Below are 19,078 nucleotides of genomic sequence, written 5' to 3'. Positions count from 1 at the left end.
CCACATAAATGATGGTATTAACCTTCACCATCTCTTTGGGTTTTAACTGTCTCCCCTACTAATCCAATAGCTCAAGAGATCTGATGTATGTTCCGGCATTGTCCAGCTCATGCTTGTAAAGTTGATGAATAGATTCCATAGTTGAGCAGTGAACTTGCAGTGCAAAAATAGGTGCTTATTTATTTCCCCTGTCATGTTACACAGGAAACACCTACGAACCAATTGTCTGCCCTTCTTCTGTAGGACTTCTTGTGTTAGGCATGCTATCTTTGTCACCAGCTCAGTGAAACACTTCACTTTTGTTGGGATGTCACTCTTCCAGAAATAGTTTCAACGATATTTTGACCCCAGCCAGCACCTGCAAGCCTCTTTTGAATGCATTACTAACTGAAAAAACTCCATCCAATGCCATGCTTCCACAAGACATTGTATGTGATTGTTGTAATTATGTTCACTCCACCTAATTTTCCCAGTAAAGCTGCCACCCTCTAGACCTACCAGTCATTTAATAATCCTCTAAATGATATTGTTTCAACCCTGTTCTGTCAAGCAATTACACTCTAGCATCAGGATTTTCACAAATTAGTAATTCGGTTTGGAAAAGGTCTCAGAGAGAGGTTTGATCCATACAACCATCCCTCCAAAATCTAGTTTAGTTACCATTCCCACCTTGATAAATATATTTTCTTCCATCTGTGGCCACCAATTTCTGATTGTTCTCCACACACGCACCATCTGGTTCAGTGGCATTTTCTATACGCCAGGGACTCAGCTCACCATATTTTGCAATTATAACCTCCTCCAAAGGAGCTACCCCCTTCCCCCGTGTATCTCCACAGCCACTTCATCAGCAGGCTCTCGTTTTGTAATCTCGGTCAGGTTTCTGATCTCCAGACCCCTTTGCTTTGCTGAGAATCACAATCTTCCAATTTATCAAGTTGTAATCTTTCCCTTCCTTTTTTCCTTGTCATAAGAAATTCCTCCTAAGCTTGTCCATTTTTCCACCACTTCTGTTGGGATTGGGAATAAGAACGTCACATAAGTAAGCAGAGAAATCTAGTACAAGATTGATGAGGATCAATCTTCCACCTAGAGACAGGTATTGTGCCTTCCATCTAGTTAGCTTCTTTTCAGTTTTCTGCAGAATACTGTTCCATATTTCCATTGCCTTATGTTTGTTGCCCAAAGGCATGCCCAAGTAGGTGGTAGGAATTTGATAAACTCTGCATCCTAATAACCAGTTCCCGAATCTGGGGAACCTTATTTACCGGAAACGACTGTTCTTCCCCAATTTACTTCAGCCCTGAAACAGCTTCAAACAATACCAGGATAACTCTTAACTAAGCTGATATGTTCTACTGTAGTCACACATAAGATGATAGTGTCCTCTACATAAAGCATATGATCAAATTCTTTTTCTTCCCCCACTCTTTCTCCAGCGAAAACCTCTGATCCACCTTATTTGTGATACAATCCTCATCATACTGTCAAAACATTACATTGCCAAGATGAAGAGAAAAGTGGAGAGGGGATCACCTGTGTCAACCCCCTTTTTCTGATGCAAAAATAAACCCGCAAGTTCTCCTAACCTGACTTGTTTCTATACATAACTCAATTCACTTCAACCATCTACTACCAAATCTCATCTGACTGAGAGTTTTCAGAAGGAAACGCCAATTCATATGGTCATAAGCTTTCTGACTATCCAGTTTGCACATTATGACAGGAGTACCCCCTTCCATTCTTGAGTCAATGCATTCGCTGACTAGGAGTATTGCATCCATGATTTGGCTTCACTTTACAAATGTCCTTTGATGCTTTTTGATCAATTTATTCACAACATTTTTGCCTTTCTGCCATCAGTCAAGTAATGATCTTGTAAACTCTCCCTACCAAGTTGATTGGTCTGAAGTTCTTCAATTCTGAAGCTCCTGACTTCTTTAGGATTAACACAATAAAAGTTGCATTGAAGCTCTTCTAAGAAGCCTGATTGAAGTGAATAAACTAAATAGTATTAATGATATCTCTCTGGTCAGAATAAAGTAAATTAAGGCACTGAATTTTGATCTTCTGGCTGCTGCTCTTTTTGCATTTAAAAACATCTGGCATTTCTTTCCTTAGAGAGTGTCCACCTCACACAAGTTGGAATGTAACTCCTTTAACTTTACTTTAAGCAGTTTCAGCTTCTCAGCAAAAATGTAACCTGGTCTGCCATTCACACAAAAAGACTCCCACCATTCTTTTACTTTCTCTTTAGAACCCTCCACTTCTAACTACCGTGCTTCAAATTTAGAGTAGGACTTCTTCCACTCTTCAAAACAACAGGATTGTGGTCAGAAGCTATTCTGGGAAGACTACTCTGTTTGATGAGAGTAAAATCCCCCCACCCCCAACCCAACACACACACACACTCTGCATAGTGGAAAATGTCAATCCTAGAAGCACAAAGAAATCCATTGTAACTGTGCAGAAGATAGCTGATAATCATGTAATATCTTTGATAAAATCCAATGCAGACAAAATTGTGGACCTATTAGAGAAATACCCTGGTAAAAGAAATCAGGGTACCAACCTTTCCTTTACAATTTGAAGAATTGGGTAAAGGGGACCAGCAAGCATTGCAAGAAAACGTGTAGCATATTCTGCAGCATCTGAAAAGCTGTTAAGATCAGCCTGCACAAATATAACAGAATTCTCAACAGAACCACGTAATCCCCCAAAACAGCACTACCAGCTCATCAATTTCATGTTTCAGAATAACAAAGATACTCTTATTTCTACACTTCAATTCAAAGAAATACCTCTAGCTGGGGAAGGAACACTCCAAGCCGGTTTGTGATATCTTGAAGCAGCTATAAAACCATAGATTAGACAAAAAGAGCTGAAAGATTTACAAACACACTCGCATACATCTAAAACAAGCAACATAACACTGCTTATTAAGACAGCCATCCGATAAGTTTTATCCTTAACAAAAAGGAAAAGATTTAAAGGAATGATGTGCCACAGCACGTTTATCTGACCATGACAATGTAGAAGGCTCACATATGCATCTTACAATTAATGTGCGCAACAGATATTCAGCAATAGCAGTATCTTATACCTGAAGATGCATATCATTACCGTCCTGCTTGCTTGATATTATGTGGGGTAGCAAGTAGTTTATGATCGGTTGAAACTCTGGTTCAAGACCTGTCACTGTAATACCAATCAACTGCACAGCAAAAAAAAGAGAATAAGTGATGATATTAGAACTCCAAACTTCACTAGTACCAGCAATAACAGCAAGCAAGCAACAAATTAGGGAAAAATCAAGAAAGCAGAAGTTGAGCCAGCTCTTTGCAACAATATCTTAGAATCCATTGTTTCTTTGTGGCGCATCTAAGTTAGACAGTTGAATGGATTACAAAAGTGATATTTATCTTTTTCTTCTACCTGATTCTATAGAAGCTACAAATGCAATCTGTGTCTGGCCTAGTTGAAGAAAGGATATAACAGAGCTACTAATGAAAGAAAACAAAGAAATGGAACTTTGAATAAAGTTCAGATAGCTGGGGATACGACTTCCATAATAGAGTCAAACAAAATGAATTATTCATAAATAGCAGCCGAATTTGTTCTTTTCTTCTATTTCCTTCTGAGTTTCCCTTTTTCTCAATCAGCTCTTTGTTGGAGCACAAAAGAGAATATCCTTCCTTAACAGTGAAAGCTCCATTCATAGATCCCCACCACCACCCCCAGAGAAAACTATCTTTAATTTGAGGGTTAACAGCAATCCCTGCCAGTTTAGCAAATATATCCCAGTAGTTTAAGTCATCTCCCAACCTTGAAACTCTCTTCTGAAGAGCAGCTCCCAAGTGTACTGATGCCAATACTGAAACAGGAGAGTTTTGAGGGTGTAACGATGAATTTTGTAAAATTAAGGAGTAGCCTATTATCCCTTATTTACTTTTGGTGCACCCATGAGGTCCCTTGTAGTGTATAAGATCAGATGTCTTTCATACAAAACCATCTTCTTTTGTAAATTTTCTTCCCTTTGGTATACTTCTTGACTCTTGTATACAGGCTCTGCCTTTTTTATTTTTAAAGAAATTATTTGCCATATATAAAAATAAGACTCTTGATTGCTAGCCATTTTGTATAAGTTAGAAAATTCATGTTTCAAAGCCACAGGGCCCAGCCACTTGTCCTTCCAGAGAAAAACCTGAGCCATTCCCCAACCTGACTTTGAGTTGAGCTATAAGTCCCCCAAAGTTTGAAATATGTTTCCAAGGACCTGTCCCATGAGGTGAGTTTCTTCGCTTTGAACACAAGTTATTCTTTTCCCTCTATTTTGCAGTTAATACATCTTTCCACAGCTTCGTATTCTCCATATTGTATCACCAGTGCCATTTCATTAGCATGTTCTTGTTTCTTTGGCAAATGAAAAAAAGGGACATGAAATATGTTTGGAATACTGTCCAACACACTATTTATCAATATTGACCTGACCCCCAAAAGAAAGGTATTGTATCTGTCAGGAAAATGATCAATTACTCCTTTCCAAATTACATGAGACTTTTATTTTGCACCATAAGGTAGGTCAAGATATGAAGTATGGCAGGATACCACATTACAGCACATCAACCCAGCAAACTCAAATTCAGGGACTGCATTTACTGGGAAGAAAAAGGTTTTCAGCATGTTCATGTGCAATCCTGATATAGCTTCAAAGATAATGACAGTGAGGTTCATGTACATTATTTGGGATCTTTCAGCTCCATAGAAAATCAGACTGTCATCTAAACATATAGCAAATGACATACAGTATAGAGTTCCCACTTCCTTTTCCCACCTTAAAACCCTACCATCAGTGAAATTGAGTTGCTTTATGAAGAATTTTAATGAGACCTTCCATAGATAAAATAAAAAGGAACGAGGGATCTCCCTGCCTGAGACCTTTCTGGGGAAAGAAAAAACTAGTTGGTCCTCCATTAATCAAAATTCAGTACTTAGCAGCGGCGATACAGAACTTGATCCACCTGATCCAGACTGCCCCAAACCCCATTCTTGATGTCAAGCTTGAAAATAAGGCCAGCTGTCCAGATTTCAACTTCCAACCACTTCAATGTCCATTATGGAAGTGGTTATGGAGAGATGGAGTTTAGGAGGGCATAATGGAAACCTAAATATGTGACAAATTTTGATTCGATAAAAGGGGTGACTGATTAGATTCTACAGAACCAATTTATGGAGGGATATTATGAAGTTCCTGGGTTAGTTTCCCCAATTATCAAGTTCAACGTGAACAGCATGACTCCTTTTTGGGAACACTAGAGGTGTCAAAAGAATGTTTTGGAAGTAATGCTCGCTAGCTTTCTATTTCTTATGACCGATAATTCCGTTTGTGTCTATGTGCCAAACCCTTAACATCAACTGCTTCTAAACCCTTCTTCACTTAAATACCAGGCTTAGTTGGCATAGTTTGGAGCACAAACCTGTGACCTAAATCGCAAGTCCCTCCGCCTTTACCACTTGAACCAAGACATGTGGGCCAAACTTCCCATATTACTATCATAGGAAGCACTGGTTGCAAATGTGACCGGCAGGCGGGAAGCAATTTAAGCTGGTATTTAATCTTCAGCCAGAATTTCGGTAACTGAGAGGGGGGAAACAGCAAACACCTACTGTCTGCTATTTATGACATTAAAACTGGGAATGGGAAATTTTACAAAGTCTAAGAATTCACCCGACAGATGTGCTGCTACTACATTTGAATATTTGTTGTCATAATGAAAATGGAATACAGAAAAAATCTTTAAATTACAATCAAATTAATGTAGAAGATAAATCCGATAAAACCAGTCTTAATAAAATGAACACGGATTATCTTTCATATTTTAGTGAGTAATAAATAACTAGGTGACTTTGAGCTCTCAAACTTTTGGAACATGACTAAGAATTTGGATGGTTACATTTATATAAACTGTCACTGAAGAACAAAAAGGGAATTGGAGGAGTCCAACACAGCAAAACATTATCAAACTCAAGACAAGCTCCAAAAGTAATTCACCTGTACAAAGAAAATTGCTATAGGGCTCCCTCGCAAGCAAGATATCCGAACATAACGGCATGGAGTATAGTTCATAGGGTACACCATGTCCCGTCGAGGGGCTTCACAACGTGGGCGAACTTTTGGAAATGTCTCTGGCTATGAAGAACACACAAGCAGATAATCAAGAAAACAGGTACAGTTAATCAAGTCCTCGTGAGGAAAATCTGAAAGTTTTTACAGCCATTGAAGTAAATTGCTACTAGAAAATAAGAAAACAAATAGGCTATTAATAATCAACAAAAGAAGAAAAGGATAATAATATTTATGAAAAACTTGATAAAAATATTCAAAAAAGAGCAGAAAAGAAAATAACAAATGGAGGACGTAATTGCTGCATTCTCCAGTTCACAAGTCTTAATTAGAGAGTAAAAAGCAAGCAAAGCATTATTTTAATAGAGGTAAAGTAATTTCCGAATGTTCTTCATGCACTAAGCTCAACTTACAATAAAGGAGTTTAAAACAAATAGAACCTCCATAATATTGAGAAGTCCCTGAGCGTGTGTGGGTTCGAATCTGTGACGTGTGTAACCAACACATCACAAATGTGATCTTACCACCAAACCAAAGCCCCCGGGAGCGAACCGTGATACTTATTTACATGACAACTTGATACATCGCCAAGGAAATAAATTGGTTAATGGTTACTAATACATTGTTAAAAGCTTAAGTACATATGATAATAGTCTCAATAAGTTTGAGTAATAGGGGCAACACCAAAACATAATGTAAAGGAAATTTAAATGTATTGGGCCTGGATACTTCTAGAAGCTACAGAGAGCATTATTAAATGCTTTTTATTACAGCCGAGAAATCCATGAGGTCAGTGGCACACGGTTCAGAACTCGGTGGATAATGGGCCCACTGCTCTGTCCTTCCCGCTTAGATAACACGCTTCTGTCTGCAGCAGGATTCGAACCCATGACAAGTGCCTAGACGACACATTATTTGTTGTACACTTATCACTAGACTTCAACCTTGGGAGTACATATTATATTTAATTAGATGTCAAACATTTCGGTACATCTCAAGATATAAAAAAAGAATCACATTTTCCCAAAGGAGATACTTCCAAGGAAGCCATTGAAGGTTTTTAAGTAAAAAGTTATTACTGCTCATGGGTTTTGTTGGACCATAAACCATCCTTCAGCAAAAACCATCAAACACTTACTTCCACAAGAACCGCTCTCTGCCCCATGGTGCAACCTTAGAAGTACTCAATCCTTTTAGTCTAGTTCTCTTGTGCACCAACAAAAGGACACAATAGTTTTCCCTCAATACAGGATACTAAATTAACTTAAGTTAGTAAGAAGGAAATCTTTCTTAGTTTAGTGATCTTTAATCTTGATATGTTTACCATTGCTAACATTAATTGTTTTTCGTTTGTCTTTTTCCTTTATTAATGATCATTCAATTCGATTTCTTTAAAAAATAAAAGAGAGTGATGATTACTTTTTAGATTACTACACGTTTTCATAAGATAGATTTATATGCAAAAACTCAAAGGGGTTCCGTCCTTATCACTCATATACTCTTCAAACAAAAGAAATGAAAAGATTCTACTTCACACTTCAATTTTTCCATGAAGAAATCAGTTGAATTTTTTGAAACTTAATCTCGCCAGTTACTATATTCTTCCATAATCATGTTTAGACTTGTGTCGTGTCGGATAAATGCCAAAAAATATTCAGGGGAAACTAGATCCCACGTAAAATATGAGTGTGTTACTGCAAATTCGATTGCAGTTTGGAGTCATTTTAGCCATTTACAGAAAAGGCCTTGAAATTCATTTTTCATCTTTGAAATCAATGGAAAGAATAATATATTTATTTAAATTCATTTGCTATTTTTCAATAATTTATTTTACTTTTATACATTTTATATATATAGTGACTGACAGCTTGACGTGATGCACATTTGCAACGCACAGACTCTAAACTAGTTTAGTAAAACAAGGCAAGGTACTTTTGGGCCTTCTAATACTTGTAACTTGTAAGACAATTTTGGTAGGAGGCTTCAGGAAGCAGCCACTTGGTGGAAACATCTTCCTCATTTTAACCCTTACCTTTTTAATCATGAACACTGCTTATATAAACTAGATCATTTTTCTGATAAAACCAAAAACCCCTCCAATAGATCTTCTGGGAGAAGGTTCCTTCAGAGAGAACGGTGACTATAATTAGTGATTTTGCAAACCACCTTCCACCATCCCCAATCCCATCCTGGCTGATAAACAAAAATAAACACAAGAAAAACTAACAGTGTTACAAATTTGCCTCTGTACGGAATGAGGCATAGCACATCAAGGTTTACGGATGCAAAAAAGGTCAGTAACCACTGAGGTTCTCAGGAAGATGAGTCGTCTTCTTAGGAAACCCGCAGACTCAGAAACAGTGACCTGATATTAAGGATATCATTTAAACCAGAAATTGAACTCCTTTATTGTAAACCAATTCATCGTAGCAACCAAAGGTTTGTGATTAATAAACTTACTTCTTTTATTTCAACAGGAGGTTGGTGATTAAAAAGTTGTAAATAGATAGTGATTGAAGCCCTTTTACATTAGACATATACAAGAATTTAATGGGAGTAATACAATGTCAATCATCGGGATCCAAACTTCAAACGCTTTCTATTGCACATAAATGTGAAACAAGAAACAAAAACTTCAATCATAACAAAAACTTCAATCATACATTCATTGATGCAAAGTATCTTTACGCCTAACCTTGTATCGCAAGCCAGCTGAAATTTCCCATTCCAGCACAGACTTGTTGTATATCCTAATATGTGAAAGCAGGCAGGGTTCCTGTATACATAAAAAAGGACACCAACAATCAGTTAACTCCAAAAATTAGTTATCAATGGGAAAAGGAAATAGGCATAGGAATATATAATGACGGCCAACCTAGATAAATAATGCTTAGGAAAGCGAACTTCTGAAGCCAGTAGTTTAATCATCTCTAGCAGGTAAAGACGAAATTATCTAAAACCCAACAATTAACCAGCAACACTGATCATTATCAGAGAAATATTCATTATTAATTGGTGCATTTTCCCAGTAAAAGGAGAATTATTTTGAGCATTAGGCTTCTATTGATCAAGTATTACAAGGATGATCACGAGAACTAGTGTACCCAATGAAAGGACTTCAATTTTATACTTGCTTTCCAGCCAAAGACAGCAAATAACTAAAGAGGTGTGGTTCCATCATTTTTAATCTACTTGTCTGTTCCATCCAAAGACAGAAAATAAACTAAAGAGGTGCGGTTCCACCAATTCTTCTCTTCAAAACCAAATCCCTAAGACAAAATCTGTTTCAACATAAGCAATTAGGAGTCACTTCCTAATGGAACCCTAATATAACCCATTTGTAATAATTTTCCTTTTAGGAAGAAGATCAATTAGTTAGGCAGTTAGTTGTTAATAGCTGTTAAATTCAGTCATGAGACCTGCACGTAACCCCAAAAGTTGTTAGGAGTTTGTTATAACTAACTCCAAGAAATCCCCTGTTCCCTTCATGCACTCACTTCTCTTATTAAATAGGGATAGATTCATCCATTGTAAGGATCTAGAAGTTAAATCAAGATCAGTGTAGTACTTTCTCTCTCTTTCTCAACTTTGGCTCGAATGAGCTTTGAGGAGATGTTCAAGAGTAATTCTCTTCAATTTGTTTTTTAGGCAACTCTTATCTCTTTCTAAATTTGAATCCGAATTTCAGTAGTGTATCAAACCCAAAATCCATCTCATGGCAAGAAAATGAAGCAAACCAAAGTTCAACTTAAGCAATCAGAAGTATAAATTATCACTGAACCCCAAACTCACCACATGACAAGCAAATGAAACATAACCAATTTGAATTAAGCTACTAGAAGCCAACTCTCACTTGAACCCAAAATTCACTTTATGACAAGTAAATGAAGCAACCCCGTTCAACATTAGCTAATATAATCCAAACTTTACAATTGAACCAAGAAACCATCACATGAAAAAAGAAAAAAAAAACAAGCTATTAGAACCGATTACACCCTTAACCCAAAGTTCATCACATGTAAAACAAATGACACAACCCCAAATCAACTTAACCCTTTAGAACCTAAAGTTTTATTTTTTTTGAATTTAAACCTAAAGTTATAACTAAACAGTTCAAAAAATTCAAGAAATAGAATGAACTGGAAGTGCAAAAAGATACATACATCTAATTCGAGTAAAATCCACTCTTTTGTATTGGTACCAGTGGACCAGTGATTTCTGAGGTCCGAGTCAAGTACATGAGAAGCCTTCTGTAAAGGTGATTCTCGAGACATACCCTTTACTTTAAAAGGTAAAGGCTTTACCCTCGGCTCCAACTCCACCTCCATTTTCTTTTTTTGCTCCGCCGCAACTCGACTGTTAACTGGTTAGATACAGACGAACGGAGACTGTGAATAGACTTAATGAGTATCGAATTTTTAACTGAAGAAACTCTCTCAGTTGAGTAAATCCTAGTTATAGGTTCTTCACTAATCCGGATGAACAAACGGGGCCCCGACTGGCTGAAGGGGATGAAACTTTAATTGGGTTTTGGAGTTTTCCATAACTTGGTAATTTACCATTTATGGATCAAAAAATGGTCAAAATTATCCCTGAACTATGCGAAATAGATTATTCATATTCTTCATTATATTTTGGGGTCAAAAATATTCACGTTGTTATCATAGGGGGTCATATATACCCTCAAGAAGAGTTAACATCCCAAATGTTTAGTGACGTGGCATGTCACATGGACTAATCCCTCCACTTAAGCGTTGTCAACTAAGATTTACTATAAAAAAAAACTTGATCTTTTATCGCCACAAAATCTCAAATATTGCCGCTAAACGTTATGAGTGATTTTTAGTGACGACTAATAGTAAAACCTATTTTTTCAACAAAAAATATATGCTAATTAATTTTCGATTGCAACCTAATTTTCTAAAATAAATAACTTGCAACATTAATATTAAAAACACCTAATATTACTATGAAAAATCATGAAAATTACTTCTCGATTCACATCTCCTACTATATAATGCATCATTATACATTTTATTACATTTACATATAACATAAAAATAAAACATATAGTGTCTTCAAACTCCTACTTAATCGATATCATTTTTTTTTAAATAATGAAGAAAAAAACACAAAATTAGAATTTAATGTTAAAAGTTTTTCGTGACGCTTTTATGGCGACTATTTTCGCCGCTAAAGGTCTAGTTCTTTTGTATGAATCCTAGTTGGCAATGCTTAGGTGGAAGGATTAGTCCCACGTGGCTTCCCAAGTCAATAAAAACATGGGGTGTTAACTCTTAAGGGTATATGTGGTCTCTTAGGATAACAACAAGGGCATTTTTTATCCCAAAATGTAACGAAGGGTATAAGTGATCTATTTTACATAGTTCAAAGGTAATTTTGATTCTTTTACGTTTATGAATTAACAATTGGGAAAACCAAAGAAAATATCTTTTGGGTCAAAAAGCTTATAAAGATGAAATATTATTTATTTTAGAGTTATTTAAAATGTGGAATTATAATATTTAAATCAAACAACCGTTTCATAGTTCACAAAATAAGTAAAATTGAGAAAATATTTTGACTTTGTTTCACAATTATAAAATGATGTGCTTTGGAATTGCGAGAGTTGTATGGATGAGAAATGCGCTGGCGGATTATATAATTATCTAATTAAGCTAGGATTTAGAATATCAAATTTTTTAACTGAAAAATTTATACATGTTTTTTTCTTGTTCAAAATAAATCGTATCACTTTGATATTGAAGAACAGTAAATGCACCAAATAGTATAATAACGTGAATTTCTTTATCAATTCTAAAGGTTGTCAACCACTTCGATTAGAAAAATAAAATGCATTTATATTTTTTTTAAAGAAAATCATAAACGTTTATTGAAATAAAATTATTATCACATTTTTTACTTCATGAGAAAATCGTACGTCTCATCAATTCACTTTTTTTTATTATTAGGTTAAAAGCTCATTATTTAACTATAGAGCAAATCATCCACACATGATTCACAAGATCACATTTAAATATTGTTATCAAAATGTAAGTTGATGTTTAAACTACCTCAATGCCAATTCTTTTTAGTATATATAATTAAGCTAAGAGTCACTCCAACCATTTCAAATAATTTTAACAACTTCAACCAACATAAACTAATTCATATCTATTTTTTAATTTATTAAAAGTGTTTTAGATTTCTGAAACTTTACATCCTTCGTTTTCAAAAATATATCTGAACTTTAATCGGAATTATTGTTACAACATCGAACTTTACCTCTATGTATTATTAAGTAGTATATTTTAAAGGTACAAAATGCGTATACGAATACATCATAAATATTACATCATTATAAATAGTAATGTATTCACGTAAGCACATATATACCTTTAAAATACACTATTAATTAGTACAGGAACAAAAGGTTCTTCATAAAACTTTGATATCGCGACAACAATTTAACCATAATTGAAGTATAAGTTCATCATTTGAAATTCATAGATACGATTCATCGTGATAGAGCTAATATTTTTTTATTATGATAGTTCAAAATGTTATTTTTTTATCAATGACCTTGTGGGTGGGACCTTAAAAACCTCTAACCTCCCTCCTCTTACCAACCACCCTCAAAAACATGCACAACTAAAATGATTATCTCTTCTTTGCTTTCAAGATTACCCCCACAACAAAACCCTTTTTTCAATATATATTGTATCTCCCATGACTCAAAAATATAAAACCAAAAATAGAAGAAAAAAAGAAGAAGAAGATTTATGGAGCAATCAAGTAAATGGATGATATTGATAGCAAGCACATGGATTCAAGCATTTACAGGGACGAATTTCGACTTCTCCTCTTATTCCTCTGATATGAAATCTGTTCTTGAAATTTCACAAGTGCAGCTCAATTATCTGTCTATGGCTTCAGATTTTGGGAAAGCATTTGGGTGGTGTTCTGGGGTCTCTCTTATGTATTTCCCATTATGGGTTGTTCTTCTCATTGCTGCTTTCATGGGACTTGTTGGTTATGGCCTTCAATGGCTTGTCATTCAAAGAATCATCTTTTTGCCTTATTTCTTGGTCAGTTTTTTTTTTTTCCATCACCTCTCTTTTCTTGATTCGAAATGAAATTTTGGGAACTTAATCCATTTTTTCCTGTTCCTTGTTTATTCATTGCTTGCTTTTTTCCCTGTAAGAACTTCTTCTCTCAGGATTATTTGGTGGACTGCTGGTGGTTGACAGTTGTTGGAGCTACTGCAAGAAATTAGCAAACTTTATTAGATCTAGAAATGACTTTTGCACAACCCCTTTGAAGTACTAATCAAATAATCTCCTGTAAAACAAAACAAGAATGCCCATCAAGTGAAGTTAAATGATTATGTAGAAGGCAAATTAACTTAATTCATCCTTTATGAAGTTTCTCATTAGATGAAAGGTCTTTCTGTTAACTAGGAATGCCTCCAAGGAGAACATCTTGTCCTCAATCACCTTCCATTCCAGTCAGTTAAATTTTGGTGCTTGAAAACTTTCTTTGCAAATCTTAAAGAACTTCAAGATTCAAGTGGTGCTTGAGAAAGTTGCGTTTGTAATCAACTGAAATTGAAAACTGCAGAAATCCAAGATATTACATGATTATTTTCTTCAGCTCTGTACTTCACCGCGCTTGAAACTTCACTGGGATCCTATCCTGTTCTCAAGCTTTCACTGATAAATCTTGCAGGTATTTCTGTTGTGTGTCCTGGCTGGCTGCAGTATCTGCTGGTTTAATACAGTATGTTATGTGTTGTGCATCAAGCATTTCTCGGCAAATAGGCCAATTGCATTGTCCCTCAGCGTAAGTTTCAATGGTGCAAGTGCGGCCCTGTACAACCTCATTGCTAATGCCATTAATTCCAAAAATGACACTCTGTACCTTCTTCTTAATGGCCTAGTCCCCCTTGTCACATCAATTGCAGCTCTTCCAATTCTCTGGCAACCTCAATCTCAAACCGTTCGTGCTGATTCTGTTCACAGAGAATATCTCAATTTTCGCTGTCTTACCATACTAGCAGTTTTTACCGGCCTTTATCTCTTAATCCTGAACTCGGTCTCATATAGTGCACAGACAGCTCGTATCCTCTTGGCTGGCGCATTGTTCTTGCTGGTCCTACCAGTGATTGCACCAGGGGTTATCTGCACAGAAGAATGGTCTGAACTGTTCCATCCTAATTATATTTCACTTGAAGACAATGATACTGATGATCTTGAGATGCTCAATGAATTGATTTGGGTAGAGGCTTCAAGTATGAATGTTTGGACGGAAAATTCTGATGGTTCAAAAGATAAGGGAAGTTGGACTAGCAGTTTTCTTTTGAGAGATCGTTTGTTGCTGCTTGGAGAGTAACATTCAGCAAGTCTCCTCATGCGTAGGTTGGATTTCTGGCTATATTACCTAGCATATTTCTGTGGGGGAACACTCGTACTCGTTTACAGCAACAATCTAGGCCAAATTTCAGAGTCACTTGGATATAGATCAGAGATCAACTTCTTTGTTGCACTCTATTCTGCATGTTCCTTCTTCGGGCGCTTGCTTTCAGCAGCCCCAGATTTTCTACGCAAGTAAGTATTTCACGATTTACTGTTCTTAATCACCATAATGGGAAAAGAACTGACAGCTGAAATGGTTTTTTGGATGCAGCAAGATGAACTATGCAAGGACCGCGTGGCTTGCATTTGCACTGATTCCTACACCACTGGCCTTCTTTCTGCTTGTTTTATCAGGAAGCAAAGCCGCATTGAGTGCTGCCACAGCATTAGTTGGGTTGAGCTCTGGTTTTGTATTTTCAGCAGCAGTGTCAATAACCTCTGAGCTGTTCGGCCCCAACAGTGCCGGAGTCAATCACAACATTCTCATTACGAACATCCCTCTGGGATCACTACTCTATGGACTTCTTGCAGCTTTAGTCTATGAAGCAAACCTAGGGAAACCAGACCAAGTGCTTGTATTGGATGGATCAAAAGTTTGCATGGGTAGGAACTGTTACATTCAAACATTTATGTGGTGGGGATGCATCTCTTTATTGGGAGTAGCATCTAGTTTTCTGCTTTTCCTAAGAACTAAAGCTGTCTATGACAGTCAGGAAAGGAACCGAAATTGGATGAGATTAACCTGAGTGGAATTATCTTTCTGGACTGACTTGTGAAGACTATACGAAGATAGATGCCATTGGAATCACTACCTCATGCCACAATTAACAGCAATCCAGCATAACATTCTGTTGAAGGGTGGAAAGAAGAACAACTTTTGACACAATGGTAGGAAAGATGCATCTATAATCATGAGGGTGATCAGACAAGAAAATAAACCCAAGCAGGCTACCATACTCTACCTTTTGCATGATTAGGGAGAGAGGTGAATTGAAAATTGTAGAGGAATACACAGAAAGAAATGATGAAAGTTGATACTTGATAGAATAAGACTGTTGGAAATTACAAGTTTTGCTGGCTTCTCTACAAAAGGTTAATCCTCCAATGAGATACTAAAATACTGTTATCTCTCAAGTTTACACTTGATCCTGCAAGTCTATAGTCTATACTTCTTGCTTTGATGGCAATTGTTGGTCGTTAGCTTGATTGAAAGGACTGATGCAAATAATGCAATTATACCTTTCCAGTTCTTGCAGGAAGGTTGGCTAGAGATTTCTTGTAAAAACACTAGCCTTGATGAGTTCATAATGAGAATATTTTCATCGTTGAATCTTCTTTGATTTTATGTATTACTCTCCCTTCAACTAAACTACAAAAGATAGTTGATCACCTGAATCCAGAAATTTTGTGAAATCTCCCCTTCCTCAACAGTTGAGGAGAGGAAGAAGAAAATCAACTACCATGTAAAGTAATGAGAATGCAGTTATTTTCTTGACTGTCTTTGAAAGATTCTGCATGATGAATACAATACTGATGAGGAAAATAGAGAAAACTAGACACCTTGGAACAAGTTACTTGTTGCAGCATTTTTAAATGGCCTAGAAACTGTTCTCCTTTTGTCTAAATTTGTGGGACTTGCTCCAGGAATCAAAACATAAAGCACATATGATGCATTTAGAAAGAAAAAAGAAACAACTAAATGGGAGCAACGAACTTTCTCTTTAAATCATCATTTGCAATAGCATGTTCCTCCACAGGGCTGCTAGAGTTTTCTCTAGTCCCTAAGATTGAGAGTAGGAACATTCTGAAAAACTATTCAAGGCTGATTAGGTCTGCCTGAAAAATGTCTAAAACATTATGGATTTCTTCAGTGCAGAACACATCGACAAGTTCTACACACAAAATATGAAGAAGCATTAGAAGAAGGTGAAACTTCAGGATTTCAAATACAAAAAGTATGATTATTTTCTTATATCGACATGTTAACAGGCATGTGATTGTCAACATAATTGCTAAGTTCCATATGTAGGACACAACAAGAAGACAAAGACATGTTAACAGGCATGTGATTGTCAACATAATTGCTAAATTCCATACTTAGGATACAACCAGAAGATAACCATAGAGTCACAATTTAGACAATACATACACAAAACAAATACTAGAAAGTCGACTCTTTTAAAGCAAACTGAGACTGCATCCACCTGAGATGGGTTAATAGAACTGCAGATATATCTTGCAGAAAATTAAACTGACCAAATACGGTTCTATATACTTGTCATTAATCTACAAGTTCCAACAGTTAGAAGATCGAGTACTTTTAACCAAGTAGTATTGGGTTGTCACTGTTTGCACCCTCCTCATCTTCAGGTTTCAATTCAGCTGGGAAATCACCACTGAGAATCTGAACTCTGAATTCGATTTTGCTAGCGCTGCACTCTACCAGTTCAAACACAAGTCCATCCCCCTCCTTCAGATTATTATCATCCACAAATTTTCTCCACTCAATGCAAAATTTGTGACCAGATTTGACTCCACCGTAAGACATATCCCACTTCTTTTGACCACAAGTAAGGACTGCAGGGACTGCACGAGCTCCAGCAGAAGGAAGCTCACTGCGCATTTTCTTGGGTAAATACTGTCAAACATTCAAAGAATTTAGTAATATAAAAGCCACAAGAACCCAAAAATTGAACCTTATGTCTAAGTATAACTATATATTCATTTGTTGTTAACCCTTCTTAAGGATCTCCCACTTTTTTCTCCGCCATATCTAATCTTGAATTCACCACAAAAAAATCTTCTTTCTTTGTGGCTACCCACCAGGTATCGATACCCACATGGGGTTCCAACTAAATATGAGGCCTAGCCAGAAAATCCCATAACAAAGTCGACTCCGTACCCTACAAAGAATCATCTTTAAACAGATACTAACAAAAGGGGCGCGAAGAAGGGGAAAAAAGGGAGTTACCATACTGTAGCTGGGCTTGACACCGGTCTTTGTGAGAATCAAATCAACATAGGGTTTCCCTGAAAGTGGCCAGTATTCACCATTGTCGATTTCTGTAATTCCAGAGCTTTCAATCTCGGGTTGTTTCATGGTGGAGTAACTATGACTGTGGTTTGAAACACGTCCAAAAGATGATCCGCTCTGAAAAAAAATCAAGAAAACAATGCAAGCTATAAAATCTGGAAAAAAAGATTCAGGAGAAATTTGTTAGGAATGATGAAAATGTACCTCCATAGTCGATTGATCAGAGTTTTGTTCTGGCGAAGGGTTTTGGGTTGGGTTTTCCAAAAAAAAATTAAAAAAAATGATTTTCGATGTATCATGTATCCGTATTAAAATACATATGACTAAATTCGAATTCACTTTGAAAAATTTCAAATCGAGGAATAAAACACTATTCAATTATTAAAATTTGATCAAATTTAAATTTATATTGAAATTTTTTAAATTGAGGAGTAAAAAATTACTTTACAAAAGTAGAGACCATCCAAATATGTGGGTTGTGGAATCCCAATAATTATAATAACTCTACAAAAAAAAATTTACAATAATTATACTTTACTCATATATTTCTGCAACATCTTACAAATTGAAATAACTAGGAAGAAGCTAAAAATTAAAAATAATTATTTTTCGAAAGAATGAAAATCTGAAAATTTTTGTCAAGTTAGAAAAAGTTGATTTTGGGTCAACTTTAAATGGTTTTAACTCCTTGCTCAAGATGAGTTAGGTGTGCTTCCAGATATGGTAGGAGATATTTTGCAATAGGCTTTCCAACGCCGCTGAGTTTACGTGATGATTTCATATGAGTGAGTTATGCCCTTTGGAAGTTAGACTGTTGAAATAAGGAAAGTCTGAAAATCGAATTTTAGATGAGTAGTTTGATCTTTTCCTAACCCTACTTAATTAATTCGTTTTTAGGAGTTTAATTGCGGTAACATCAAATTCTAGTCAATTTAGAAAAAAAATTTCACGCTAGGGCTTGGAGAGAAGAGCAAAGAGAAGAAAGTTCAAGTTCTTAAAAAGTAGAACTTGCAAAGTTAATTGTATTGAATATCTTGATATCTAAGTATTCAAAATAATTGTAGTTTCTTTACACATGCATTACACGTGTATAACTAATAATATAATATACATTTTTATGAATAATATCAATATTATTAAAAACTTTTAATTCAATTTTAGTGTGTTGCACTTTGACAAATCAAACACAAGTACATCCCCTTTCTTCAAATTGTTATTATCCATAAATTTTCTCCATCCACTGCTAATAAATTTATAAGTAGATTTGTCTCTACTGTAAAATAAATTTTACTTCTTTTGATCACAAATAAGAATTCAAGGTGCTCCAGCTGAAGGAAGCTCTTTGTTCATTTTCTTGGGTAAGTACTGTCAAACATTCAAAGAGATTCAATAACATAAACATCATAAGTCCAGAAGAACACAAAGCTTTCAAATATATATATACCTTATTTTAAGCCTAAAACCTGTGGACTCTAATCTTAAATTACAACACTACAAATAATCTTT

General features: G+C 35.8%; 2 protein-coding genes, 1 long non-coding RNA gene and 1 pseudogene across 5 annotated transcripts in view; 1 reads left to right on the top strand and 3 right to left on the bottom strand.

The window, feature by feature from the left end:
- The window catches only part of LOC107004567, a 31,157-nt gene extending 20,566 nt beyond the window's left edge, over positions 1-10,591 (bottom strand). The window contains exons 1-6 of one of the 3 annotated variants that reach the window (XM_015202821.2): positions 10,288-10,591; positions 8,820-8,900; positions 6,053-6,190; positions 3,104-3,214; positions 2,802-2,852; positions 2,573-2,673 (exon numbers count right to left, since the gene is read on the bottom strand). In XM_015202821.2, coding sequence (XP_015058307.1) covers positions 2,573-2,673; positions 2,802-2,852; positions 3,104-3,214; positions 6,053-6,190; positions 8,820-8,900; positions 10,288-10,452 — 647 coding nt within the window. In that variant the 5' untranslated portion in view covers positions 10,453-10,591. The remainder of the gene's footprint in view (positions 1-2,572; positions 2,674-2,801; positions 2,853-3,103; positions 3,215-6,052; positions 6,191-8,819; positions 8,901-10,287) is intronic. The other 2 variants (XM_015202816.2, XM_015202828.2) reach the window with 2 other exon arrangements.
- Positions 10,592-12,691: 2,100 nt separating this feature from the next.
- Positions 12,692-15,872, top strand: LOC107016492 (annotated as a pseudogene).
- LOC114076132 lies at positions 13,206-13,884 on the bottom strand. The gene is made up of 2 exons (XR_003576934.1): positions 13,761-13,884; positions 13,206-13,386 (listed from the first exon to the last, which is right to left on the bottom strand). It is a non-coding gene; the product is annotated as an uncharacterized LOC114076132 (long non-coding RNA).
- A 606-nt stretch (positions 15,873-16,478) lies between the features above and the next one.
- On the bottom strand, positions 16,479-17,907 carry LOC107016575 (B3 domain-containing protein Os06g0112300-like). Its single transcript, XM_015217020.2, has 3 exons — positions 17,777-17,907; positions 17,510-17,689; positions 16,479-17,176 (listed from the first exon to the last, which is right to left on the bottom strand). The coding sequence occupies exons 1-3, from the start codon at positions 17,780-17,782 to the stop codon at positions 16,859-16,861; spliced, it is 504 nt and encodes a 167-aa protein (XP_015072506.1). The 5' UTR covers positions 17,783-17,907; the 3' UTR covers positions 16,479-16,858.
- Positions 17,908-19,078: the final 1,171 nt, after the last annotated feature.

This window comes from Solanum pennellii, chromosome 1 (assembly GCF_001406875.1).
Source record: "Solanum pennellii chromosome 1, SPENNV200".
Lineage (NCBI taxonomy): Eukaryota > Viridiplantae > Streptophyta > Magnoliopsida > Solanales > Solanaceae > Solanum > Solanum pennellii.
The sequence above is the reverse complement of the archived record's forward strand: the minus strand, read 5'-3'. Positions and strand labels throughout refer to the sequence as shown.